The sequence below is a fragment of the Lampetra fluviatilis genome, chromosome 31 (assembly GCF_964198595.1).
Source record: "Lampetra fluviatilis chromosome 31, kcLamFluv1.1, whole genome shotgun sequence".
Classification (NCBI taxonomy): Eukaryota; Metazoa; Chordata; class Hyperoartia; order Petromyzontiformes; family Petromyzontidae; genus Lampetra; species Lampetra fluviatilis.
The window spans coordinates 8869262-8881846 of record NC_136305.1 but is presented as its reverse complement, the minus strand read 5'-3'; the positions used below and the strand labels follow the sequence as shown (position 1 = coordinate 8881846).

Below are 12585 nucleotides of genomic sequence, written 5' to 3'. Positions count from 1 at the left end.
ACAATACATTCAAGGCATTAAACACTTCAAAGCCATTATTAAAGTTATAACGCTCGTTTACCAGAGAAAGCCACACAGAGTCCTTAAAACTCTTTTTTAAGAGGGTCCTGCCAAGTTTAAGCAGTAGGGGGGCTATGTTGCTGTTAGGTGTAATCCCAATTGACAATTGTTCAGCATTATGTTTGGCCAATAACAGTTACTTCAGTAGAAATAGGTTTTTACCCTTTCAACTGGTACAAACACTGACACCTTTATACAAGGCATCATGTTTGCAATAACCACAACACAAGCAGTCAAAATGTAAACAAAAATAAATAGCTCTGATGATAATGATATGCACTGTCCTTGAAGTTTATCTTTTTATTTGCATTTTGACTGCTTGTGTTGTGGCTATTGCAAACATGATGCCTTGTATAAAGGTGTCAGTCTTTGTACCAGTTGAAAGGGTATAAACCTATTACTATATTTTGCCACTGGTAAAGGAGGTCTCATAGTTACTTCAGAGTTCTTCATTGTAAGGCACGTGGGCCACTGGCAGCCCCTGGTGGCCTTTAGTGCGGCTCCCAACACAAACACAACATCTAAAAACACCCCCCCCCCATCATCGTGCCACTGTCAAACCCCCAATGGTTTCAAATGTGTGGTGGCCTTCACACTGCTGATGTCTTATCGGCGAAAGTGCCCCCCCCCTCTGAAAATTGGTGAAGAACACGGAGTCACATTGTTTTAGCTATGGGACGAAACCCAGATGAAATACCACGTACAGTAGGGGAGGAGTCACGTAGATAGAAAAAAAAGTGAATAAAAATACCACGACGTTTCGATCGCAACACAAGTGGTCGTCATCAGGAAAAGGTGTTAGCCTCTAAAGGCAAACTGTTTATAAAGGTTTGGAGATGGGCGTAGCCCAAGTGTATCAGCAGCACCAGCAGCTAGGACATGGCTTGTCATGTCTTAGGACATGACAAGCCATGTCCTAGCGCACATCTTAAGTACCACAAGTAAGCAGTGTTCCGGTTGGGGTTTTTTTTATTTTAAAAATGTGTAATATTTTGGTTTGCCTCTCCTGCTTACCCCAAATTCAAGTTTACTCGAGTCTGGCTTTGAGAGGTTTTACTGATGTTATAGGCTGATAGCACATTGTCAATCCACTGCGGGATGAAGGCTTCGGCAACACCTTGTCAAATCATGGGGGTTATTTGACCATATTTCGCCACGTTGGTCAGTTTAGGTTGAAGCGAGGGGTCCAGGTTGAACGTTCAGCTTATTGGTGCATTATAAGATGCTTAATTGAGTGTCTGCTTTGTAATTAATTCGAACTATAATTTGTATTGTTTGGGATTTAAATAAAGAAATTGTTACATGAATAGCAAACCTATTCAATAACCAATGTGAAAACCCATCACCTGTAAACAGAAGTATGAATCATATAAATGTGTTTTATACAGTAAAAGCACACAAGGAAATCCAGGAATACTTTGCATTTCAAGATGACAGCAGCATTATTACAAATATCACAGACTGTGTGCAGAATTATGCCAGAAAGCATACTGGAACCTCCTGCTATTTCTCTTCTTGGTTCTTTCGGTAAAGTCACGTAGAATGGAAATAATAAAATAATACAAATAAAACATAATAAAATAATTATCACGATGTTTCGGCCACAACGCAAGCAGCCGTCCTCAGGTGGAGAACAGGTCTGTCGACAAGACAGAGTCTGAATGACACGCCCCAGGCTTGGAGCGACTATTTAAGCTGGGTTGGAGGGGCGAAGAGAGTCTTGACAAAATAATTTGTTTTATTTTTATTGTTTTATTATTTTATTATTTCCATTCTACGTGAGTTTACCGAAATAACCAAGAAGACGAATCCCTGCAGTCACGAAAGCTTTAAATCGAAACTCCTGTTATTTGTTAGTCATCTAAAACCTCTTTTTTTACGTATCAAAAACCAACCTGTTGTAGCTCAAAGCCATTCCATAATGCCAAGCCACAAGCTTCTCAGGCAAGCATCGACTCTGGCCCACCTCGATGGCCTCTGCAAACTTTGTGGCGGCCGACAGATGCGAGCAAGGCCCACATCGAGACAGGCTGTAAGCCAGCTCTGACAAAGCGATGGCGATTGACTCCTTGTTTTCGCTTACACTCTCCAAGGTTCGCAATGCTGCTTCGGCTTCTGTAATTTCAAAGTACTGTAGATGCAATTCACACTTGTTGGCAAGGGCCGTCACGTTGCGTGGCTCCTTTTGTAGGGTGTCCTCCACTAAGGGCTTGGCCTTGTCAGGCTGGAGTTGACGCAGGTGCAAATAGGCAAGGAAATTGAGAGAGCGGACGTCACTCTCAAATTCTTCCACTGTGGCTGGAGCCTCTTTTTCTCGTTCCAATTTGCCAATTATAGAGTCCACTTCTGCAATAGTCAGCTTCACATTTTGCAATTCAAAAAGAGTGGGAAATTTTCTGTATTTCGCACGGACAATTTTCACAGAAGCCATGACGACAGATACCGAAGCCACTGCTGAATCAAGTTCTTGCAATTACATTTCAGCTCCTTGCCTTTAGTTTGCTCATGACGTACAGTATTGTTGTCCTCTTGTGACGAAACCCTGATACATAACACAAAACGATACAAATGTTATCAGTTCAACTGCATATTTTCTTTGTATTTTAACCATGTTCTTCTTGCATATCTGTCAACCCGTATGGTTTACTTGTATTCTTGTACAGGAAAATGTAGTTTTCAATACGGGGAAATATTTGTGTCTATTTGTTTGTGTCTCTCCCTTGTGATGGGACTTTGTAGGATGAACGTTGAGATTTATAAGGGCACGGGGTGACCAATAAGGTATGAATTGGACTCTAATAAGGTAGGCAATGACAGGTATGTCCTTGCCACTGTTTCTCACTTTCTCAGTCTCATCAGCAGGGTTCGGGGTATTCCTGCTACAGCAATTGTTGCTGGAAAACTTGTCCAGAACGCCCAAGGGGTTGATGGACCAAAACGAGACTTTATTTTTTACTCGAGAAACGGTCCAATGTTCATGCATTTCCTACTACTTACAATTCAACCAGATAACATTTATGATACGGTACCATTTGAAAATGTTTTTTTTCGATTAATACCATCAGTATCGTATGGAACCTTCTTTAAAAGGGATATGTTTCTACACGTACTGTACTGTTATGCATATGTTTAACCACTTTATATATCTAGACATGTCCTTCTCTCTGTTTCATTCACGACTTCCTTTGACCCTCTCTTCTCCTTGCATGTGATGGCGGAGCGTACACATGCAGCGGCTCCTCTCTCTCCCATCAGATCGGTGTTTTTATGTTTTTTGTGTTATCCATCTACGTGCATTTGTTCGTCATCATCACGTCGATTAAACGTAAGGCGCACATACTCTCGCGAATTTCTGCTCGCCATCGGCAGAACCACACTCATGGATATAAACCCAGCAGACGCGGAAGAGCTACGCGACTGCGGTCTGCTCCAGAGGCCTGCTCTACCACCGACCCCCACTACTGCAGCCAGCCTACAGTGGAAGCGCCACAGGCGGTGTATGAGGAAGCAGAAGAGGGGAAAGCGCGGAGGTATCGAGGCTAGGCGAGCGGCTAGCCCTCACCGGCCGGCTATCCCTACCAGCACACTGGCCAACGTACGCTCGCTGGAAAACAAACTGGACTATATCCGCCTTCTTCGTACAACTTCCAGGACTGTGAGTGAGTGCTGTGTCCTTGTGTTTGTGGAAACATGGCTTAACGATAACGTCCCGGACCATGCCATTCAGCTAGCCGGGCTAACATGTTTCCGGGCGGACAGAGCGCTCGTCGAGGGGGGGAAGACTCGCGGCGGGGGACTCTGTGTTTACATCACCGATGCCTGGTGCCGCGACGCTGTTGTGGTCTGCCAACACTGCTCATCATTGGTGGAGTTTATGGTAATTAAATGCCGGCCATTCTACCTGCCGAGGGAATTTAGTGCCATATTGCTGGTGGCACTATACATCCCCCCTGGCTCCGAAAACAACAGGAACGAGGCACTGTATGAACTCCATCAGCACATCGGTGACCAGCAGACAGCCCACCCAGATGCCTTCCTCATTCTGGCTGGGGATTTCAACCATGCCAACCCCAAGAGCGTGTTTCCACAACTCCAGGGACACATCAACTTTCCCACACGAGGAAACAATATCCTGGACAATGTCTACACTACACACAAAGGTGCCTACAAAGCCCGTCCCCTCCCCCACCTTGGGGCCTCAGATCACACCACTGTTCTGCTAACGTCAGCATACAGGCCGCTGGTTAAAGTCACCAAACCAGTTATAAAGCGGATCTGTGTGTGGCCTGAGGGGTCTTCAGAGGCACTCCAGGACTGCTTCTCCACCACCGACTGGAACATGTTCAGAAAGGCAGCCACCTACAACAACACCGTAGACCTCCAGGAGTACACGGAGACCGTCACTTCCTACATGAGGAAGTGCATGGAGGATGTCACGGTCACCAGAACCATCTCCATTCGGGCCAACCAGAAGCCATGGCTGACAGGGGAAGTCCATAGGCTCCTGAGGGCTCGGAACGCCGCCTTCAAAGCTGGCGAGGAGATGGGCCTGAAGACAGCCAGGGCCAACCTGTCGCGAGGCATCAGATTGGCCAAGAGGCAGTACTCCAGGAGGATCGCCGACCGCTTCAATGACAGCAGAGACACCCGGAACCTGTGGCGAGGGATGCAGACCATCACGGACTATAAACCCTCTCCGCAGACCTGTGACAGCTCCACCTCTCTGCTGAACCAGCTGAAGGATTTCTTCGCTCGCTTTGAGGCAGACAACAGCACCCCAGCACAGAAGACTCCACCACCTCCCGGCGACCAGGTGCTGACGCTATCCCCAGATAGCGTGAGGGGATCCCTCAGAAGGACGAACCCAAGGAAAGCCCAGGGCCCTGACAACATTCCGGGTCGTGTTCTGAGAGACTGTGCGGAGGAGCTCACAGATGTCTTCACCGACATCTTTAACACCTCGCTGAGACAGGCTGTTGTACCTACGTGCCTCAAAGCTACCACCATCATCCCGGTCCCGAAGAAGTCATCACCCTCCTGCAACAATGACTACCGCCCGGTCGCACTCACTCCAATCCTTATGAAGTGCTTCGAGCGGCTAGTCCTACAACACATCAAGTCTGTCCTTCCCCCCACCCTGGACCCTTTCCAGTTTGCGTATCGGTCTAACCGCTCGACCGATGACGCCATCTCCGCTACCCTCCACTCAGCTCTCACCCATCTGGAGACTAAAGACTCCTACGTTAGAATGCTGTTCATCGACTTTAGCTCAGCATTCAACACAATCATCCCCCAGCAGCTCATCCAAAAACTAGACCACCTGGGGCTCAACACCTCCCTGTGCAATTGGCTGTTGGACTTCCTGACAGGGAGACCACAGGCAGTTCGAGTTGGCAGCAACACCTCCGGCACCATCACACTGAACACAGGGGTCCCCCAAGGATGTGTGCTGAGCCCCCTCCTCTTCACTTTGCTGACCCACGACTGCACACCATCATTCAGCTCCAACCTCTTCATTAAGTTTGCGGATGACACAACTGTGGTGGGTGCATTCAAAAACGGGAATGAGACAAACTGCAGGAGTGAGGTGAGCAGGCTGGCCACGTGGTGCAAGGACAACAATCTCCACTTGAATGTTGAGAAGACGAAGGAGATTGTTGTGGACTTCAGGAGAGTGCACACCCAGCATACTCCGCTAACCATCAACGGTGCTGCAGTGGAGAGGGTGAGATGCACCAAGTTCCTGGGTGTGCACATCTCTGAAGACCTGTCGTGGAGTCACAACACTGCATCACTGGCCAAAAAAGCCCAACAGCGCCTGTACTTTCTCCACAAACTGAGAAGAGCAGGAGCCCCGCCCCCCATCATGCACACCTTCTACAGAGGCACCGTTGAGAGCATCTTGACGAGCTGCATCACCGTGTGGTACGGCACCTGCACCGTGTCCTGCCGCAAGACTCTGCAGCGCATAGTGAGAGCAGCTGAGAGGATCATTGGTGTCTCTCTCCCCCCTCTTCTGGACATTTATAACACCCGCATCACCAGCAAAGCAATCAAGATTGCAGGTGATCCCACCCACCCATCTCACAGCCTCTTCAGCCTGCTGCCGTCAGGGAGGAGGTTGCGGAGTCTTTGGGCCAAGACCAGCAGGCTCAAAGACAGTTTCTTTCACCAGGCTGTCAGGAGACTCAACTCCCTCCCTGCTCTACCATCACTACCCCCCTCTGCCCACCCTCCCCCCTTTGCCCCCTGACCCCAACCCCCACACACACATTCACTCGTACATCCTGATCTCTGGACTGCATATTGCACTACATCGCACTACCACACCGATTTAAATATCTTATTTCTTTAAATATTTTATTTAAATAATATTTTACATTTTATAATTCTTGACTGTTGTTTATTTTAAGTCTATTACATTTTTGATTATTTATCTTGTGTTGATCGCCGATTGTTTATTGTTTATTTATGTCTGTTAATTGTGATTCATTTTTTAATTGCTTGGTTGCACCGTGGGACCAAGAGAGAGGACTGTAATTTCATCTGTGTTGTATGTCATGCATGTAACACACTTGACAATAAAGTGACTTTTGACTTTGACTTTTGACTTTGTGTAGTGAGTCACTTCGGAGACACTAATAGTAGGAGGCACATACGTTTATTCTACACTTAAACACTTTTGTTCACACACGGGATAACTACAGATGGGTCAGGACAGCCTGACCACGACGCCGAGGAGACGAAAGACGTAGCATGACGGGTTCAATTCCAAACGACAGCCTCGATTCCGCCTCGGGACCTCCCTTTTATGCCCCCCAGCGTGGCCTGGCTCCGCCCTCGGCTTCGCCCCGTTCTGGAACCTACCAGAAGGTTCTGGGCTATACCCCACGTGTCCCCTCTGCCACCTTTGCCCTACATCCCTTACCCCGGCCGATCACGTGCCCTGTGAGCCGACCAGGCTGCTACATCCTCAGATGCCGTCTCTCTGCCAGCAACCAGCGCCACGCACCCTAGTGACCCATTCCATGGCACTGCATGTTCTGCTGGCAGATCGGCTGCTACACCCACAATTCCCTTTGCCAGAAACCAGCGCTACGCACCCTAGTGACTCATTCTATGTCACTACACATGTAGAGTAATTTGTTTATTCCTTTGTTGACTGTATGTACTTGCTAATTTAACATGTTTAGTAGTGGAATGTAATATCTGTACAGAGTCTAAACGACATAGGATGAGAATGGGTTATTTTTTGTATTGTGTTTATTGCGTTATCTGAATAAAGACACTGTATTTTATTTGAAGTGGATACGTTCATTTTAACCGAATGTGTGTCTAGAAAGGAGGTTGATATTAGTTCCACTTTTGTTTTAACCTAGGAGAGTCTTACTGAATCTCAAGCCTCTTTTTGCATAAGTGTGAGGAATTGAGACGTTTAGCCAATACCAGGAGAAACCCCATGCATATGAAGGGTGACACTACATTCCCATCTACTTACAGCCGCACAACCTACACCACCTGGCAAGCCTCGGTTTGTCACCAGTCTGCGCACGAATCAGACTCAACCATGCTTCACTTTCGAGATCGGGCACAGTGGGTGATTATTCAGAGATCACAATGCAAGATGAAAGGTTAACTGTACACCACAATACGTACATGGGGAAAAGTTGTACATGGTACTTTGTGTAATTAAATTACTAAATTAAAATAACCCTGGTGAGTGCAACACTCGGACACAAATGGTTGCTAGGCACGGGACGTAGTGGTTATCACAGTCCAAATGAACCACTGCAGTTTACCAATCGTCTTCTTGGTTCTTTCGGTAAAGTCACATAGAAGGGAAATAATAAAATAATAAAAATAAAACATAATAAAATAAAATTATCACGACGTTTCGGCTACAACGCAAGCAGCCGTCCTCAGGTGAAGAACAGGTCTGTCGGAAAGACAGCGTCTGAATGAACACCACCAAGCTTGGCAGCGTATATTTAAGCTGGGTTAGGGGAGGAAGGGCGCCTTGACAAAGGAATTTTGCATATCAAAATTGGAAATTCCGAAACGTCGTGAGAATTGTATTTTAGTATGTTTAATTTTTATTATTTTATTATTTCCCTTCTACGTGACTTTACCGAAAGAACCAAGAAGATGAATCCCTGCAGTCACGAAAGCTTTAAATCGAAATTTTACCAATCGTGTACACGATCCGCCCCACTGCAAATATTTGGCCATTCAAATAAAGAACGTGTCCAGTCTATTGATGCCTACAGGATATACTCCTGAATAACGTTAGTCATCAATTACTAGTATGTATTTACCATGAGCAACGTTTGATGCCGTTTTAAAGACGTAACAAACAAAAATAACTCACATATGCCAGTTTTGTCTTGGGCTGTCCTACGCGAGTTTGAAACTTGATTAATTTAAATAAAGACGTTGTAGTAATTTTCAGATTTGCTGCATGAGCGAGCGGTCATTATGATGACACTGAAGTACAACTATTGCACATTTGTAAAGATTAATGTAGCTTCAGGCTCATCATCATGATCCATTGTCTATCTACTGATGGATAATAAAAAAAACTTCCCTTTCCAACGCCCCCATCATCATCATCACGACCCATAGTTTATCCGATATGGAATGAAGCCCGTTCGTACAATCGTTTTGTTATCTCGAGTCTATCCACTGGTGTCCATCTGCCCTTTTGTACACGAGCCGATGGAATCGCTCCAGCTCCACCACGGTGGTCGCCCTCTCGGGCTGGGTGGGGCTGGGTGGGGAGGGGAGGGGCTGGGTGGGGGGTGGGGCTGGGTGGGGAGGGGCTGGTCACCCCGTAGTGCCCTTATAAAACTCAACGTTTAACCTACTCACGCCGGCTTGTGCCGCTGTTGACCCTGGCCATTGACCGAGCAACCCAACGTTCCTACCAGCTCCCTCCGCAGGAATGTGGTGACAGATTTTTGCGTACGCACTCAATGGGTGGCCCCCAACCTACGACACCGATGATTCCACTACGGTCACACCGCTGTGTTCATTTCCGTTATCAACGCAGCCTCCTAACCACACCCGTTTCGTTTAAAAACAGAGAGAGCTCCTGCTGCTAAACATTGTTACAGTACAGTAGTACATTTTTCGCCTTTAAGCGTCCTCAGTCACGCACTACATTTTTAGCACTTTTTTGCCTTTCGGAACAAGTTGACGCTCGCTGGGACTTGGCCACTTGGTGAGCGTTGCTCGACGAAGTCTCAATTGCTGCCATGGAAGGGCCAATTTTTCCCAAAACGTCGCCCATTATGTTTCCCTTTTGAGACCCCACGTGCGGGCACGGCAGAGTCTCTCGAACAGAGATGACCAACAATAAAAAAAAACTGAAGGACAAAACAAGCTAAACACTACAACTCTCATCGGGGACGCGATGCGCACAATCGGGGAGAGGCCGTGGGAGTGGCTCACGATTCCAACGCAGACCGTCCCGAGTAGCGTTTTGCAAACGTTTCAAAGAACTCGCTACATGACAGCAGTGTTCCCCGCTCAACGTGAATGAAACAACGACGAAGATTCCGTGCTGCCGTCGGCTTTCCCTACCGTACGATGGACTGCGTTGTCTCGATCGTCCCCGCTGCTTGTTGTTTCTGCTCGCTCAATCGCACGGAAATAAGCGCCCAGTTGGGACTGAATCGCGTACTACTAACTATTCTTTATACGCCACCTTGTGGAAATGAAGAATATATTAAATTAAACTATTGCAAATTTGGCTCGAAAGAAGGCTGTCTTCTGGTGGAGGCCAATCGATATCAACTACAATGCCAAATATTATCGGAGCATTTTTGTTTGCACGTGCAGCACAAGTACTGTATGTGTGGTTAATGCAGGCTTGATTCCTTGCAAAGGGTTTCTGTTTGGTGTTTGAACATCTTAACACCTAATTCTAGATTTGAAGCTTTCGTGACTACAAGGATTCATACTCGTAGTTTTTTTCGGTAAAGTCACGTAGGTAAAAATAAATAATAAAAGTAAAAAATAATAGAAATAATTATACAAATAAAATTATAAATCACGACGTTAAGCAGGCAACACAAGTCTCCGTCATCAGGTGGGACCGTCACAGCTAGATTTACCTACGTGACTTTACCGAAAAAACCTAAGAGTATGAGTATCTTAACACCTCCTGCTTTATTGCCAGAAAGGGGTAACACCTCATCTTATTTTACCAGCCAGGGGCCCATTTTTGGCCAGGTCAGAAGCGACCTGGCCAAAAATGATGGCTTAACGCCATGGCTTATCGTGTGGACATTTATAGCAGCCAAATACTCTAAACGCGTGATGTTGATTCTAAAAGGTGATTCATTGATTTCCCATTTGTGGAATATGCGTCCGAGCCAGGTTCAGTGTGGTCCACAGCCTCCAGGTCCTCAACGTTGTTTTTTTTTATTTTGCCACGTCCGTAGCTGCCTCAACCTTCAGACCATCAAGTGCCGGGTGTCTTCATTTTCAGTTGCCAGAGTGGAGACACGTTTCGAGAAAGGTCAACTTGATTTAAGCCTATGGCGTGCAGGTCTCTTTGTGGCAGGGCGAAGTTTTCCACGATCTTGTACTACCGGATGGTCGTGGCATTACGTCGCATGTTGGTTGCAGCGATGTTCTCCGGCGCAGGAAGCCATGGCAGTGGACTTCAGGGTGCCGCCGATGATACGAAGTGAGCTGTTGATTTTGACATCGACAAGGTTTGGCTGAGGGCTGGCCACTCCACGTTGGGGCCCAGTACTCCGCTGTGGAGTGGACAAGGGCCTGTGTCAATATCTTAAACGTACGGGAGTCGCTTCCCCACGTTCCCGCAAGTCTCTGGATAATGTTCACGGAGGCTTTTGTCTTAATTTTGTCTTGTTTAAGGTGGTGCCAGCAGTTGAGCGCCCGGTCTAGGGTAACTTCCGAGATACCGAGGGTGGTGGTCGTGTGTTAGTGGTGTTGACATCTGTTTTCGTGGCTTGCCTGTTGTTCAGGTGGAAGACAGATGCGACGCTCTTGTAAGTGTTTGGCTCGAGGCATCAATTTGTAAAGTATGCTTCTAATAGTAATAGGTTTTTACCCTTTCAACTGGTACACAAACTGACACCTTTATACAAGGGATCATGTTTGCAATAACCACAACACAAGCAGTCAAAATGCAAACAAAAATAAACAACTCTGATAATGGACAGTGCATATCATTATCAGAGTTGTTTCTTTTTGTTTGCATTTTGTCTGCTTGTGTTGTGGTTATTGCAAACATGATGCTTGTATAAAGGTGTCAGTTTTTGTACCAGTTGAAAGGGTAAAAACCTATTACTATATTTTGCCACTGGTAAAGGAGGTCTCATAGTATGCTTCTAAGGTCTTGAGATCTTTTTCGAGAACTTTTCCAGTGTCCACTATTGTCCGGGCTTGGGTTGCCACGTGCAATGTCGTCCACATATGTGAACTTACGGGAGGATGTCGCTGGTGAAGAGAGTGAACAGGGCTTTTATTGAGGGACTGCGTGTCGCCTTGGTGTGGTCTGGGACTACTGGGACTATTTTTGCTGTTGCTTTGCTGCCTTACCCAACTTTGAGAATTGGTGTACTTATGCGATTTGAACTTGGATACTTTATCTATTTTATGAATACATTTTTAGCGATTTGCTTACCTTTCTAATGTTTATACTATCGTTTGTATTGTCTGTTGTAACTTTCTCACCCGCCCCGATGGGACATCTGTGAAACAGATGAATAAAAACATTTCTCTCTCTGTTAACTCTGCTATAGCGCTGTTTCCACTTTCCACGGTGTCCGTGTGGGACAGTGTCACTGTTGCCATAGCCTCGCCTGTGGCACCGAAGTTCTACGCAACGTGACCAATACGGTGGCACGATACCGCCAACCCGCGGTTTCACTTCCCTGCGGCGGCATCGCGTAGTGAGACGGAGATGCGGCCACGGGTTTTGTTGTTGGCTCTGGTCGCGCTGTGACCACAGACGCTCGTACCTGTCAACCCATACGGTTTACCCCGTATTCTTGTGCAGGGAAATTGATATTTGTCAGGGCCATGCGGCGTACTCCTCCACCCACGTGGCCCCCTCCCTCTCTCCGCACGTGGCGTGCGAGTGCGCGAGACGCCACGAGCGGAGAGACGTCACGCGCAGGGGTGCACGTGATGACGCCACGCACATGGGGTGCGTGATGACGTCACGCACAGGGGGTTAAGTGGTGACGTCACGCGCAGGGGGTTGTGGTGACGTCACGCGCAGGGGGTTTACGTGTGACGCCACGCGTATGGGTTGCGTGATGACGCCACGCGCATGGGGTTAAGTGATGACGTCACGCGCTAGGGGTTACGTGGTGACGTCACGCACAGGAGTTAAGCGGTGACGTCGCGCGGAAGAGGTTACGTGATGACGTCACGCGCGCAAGGGCTTACGTGATGACGCCGCGCGCAGGGGGTTACGTGATGACGCCGCGCGCAGGGGGTTACGTGATGACGTCGCGCGCAGGGGGTGCGTGATGACGTCACGCG

The 12585-nt window shown here is 47.3% G+C and overlaps 1 protein-coding gene across 1 annotated transcript in view; it reads right to left on the bottom strand.

Annotated features, from left to right (window-relative positions):
• Nucleotides 1–9698, bottom strand: part of LOC144943390 (uncharacterized) — a 41903-nt gene extending 32205 nt beyond the window's left edge. The window contains exons 1-2 of the mRNA XM_078870749.1: nt 9643–9698; nt 1956–2602 (exon numbers count right to left, since the gene is read on the bottom strand). Coding sequence (XP_078726875.1) covers nt 1956–2491 — 536 coding nt within the window. The 5' untranslated portion in view covers nt 2492–2602; nt 9643–9698. The remainder of the gene's footprint in view (nt 1–1955; nt 2603–9642) is intronic.
• Between the last annotated feature and the right edge of the window lie 2887 nt (nt 9699–12585).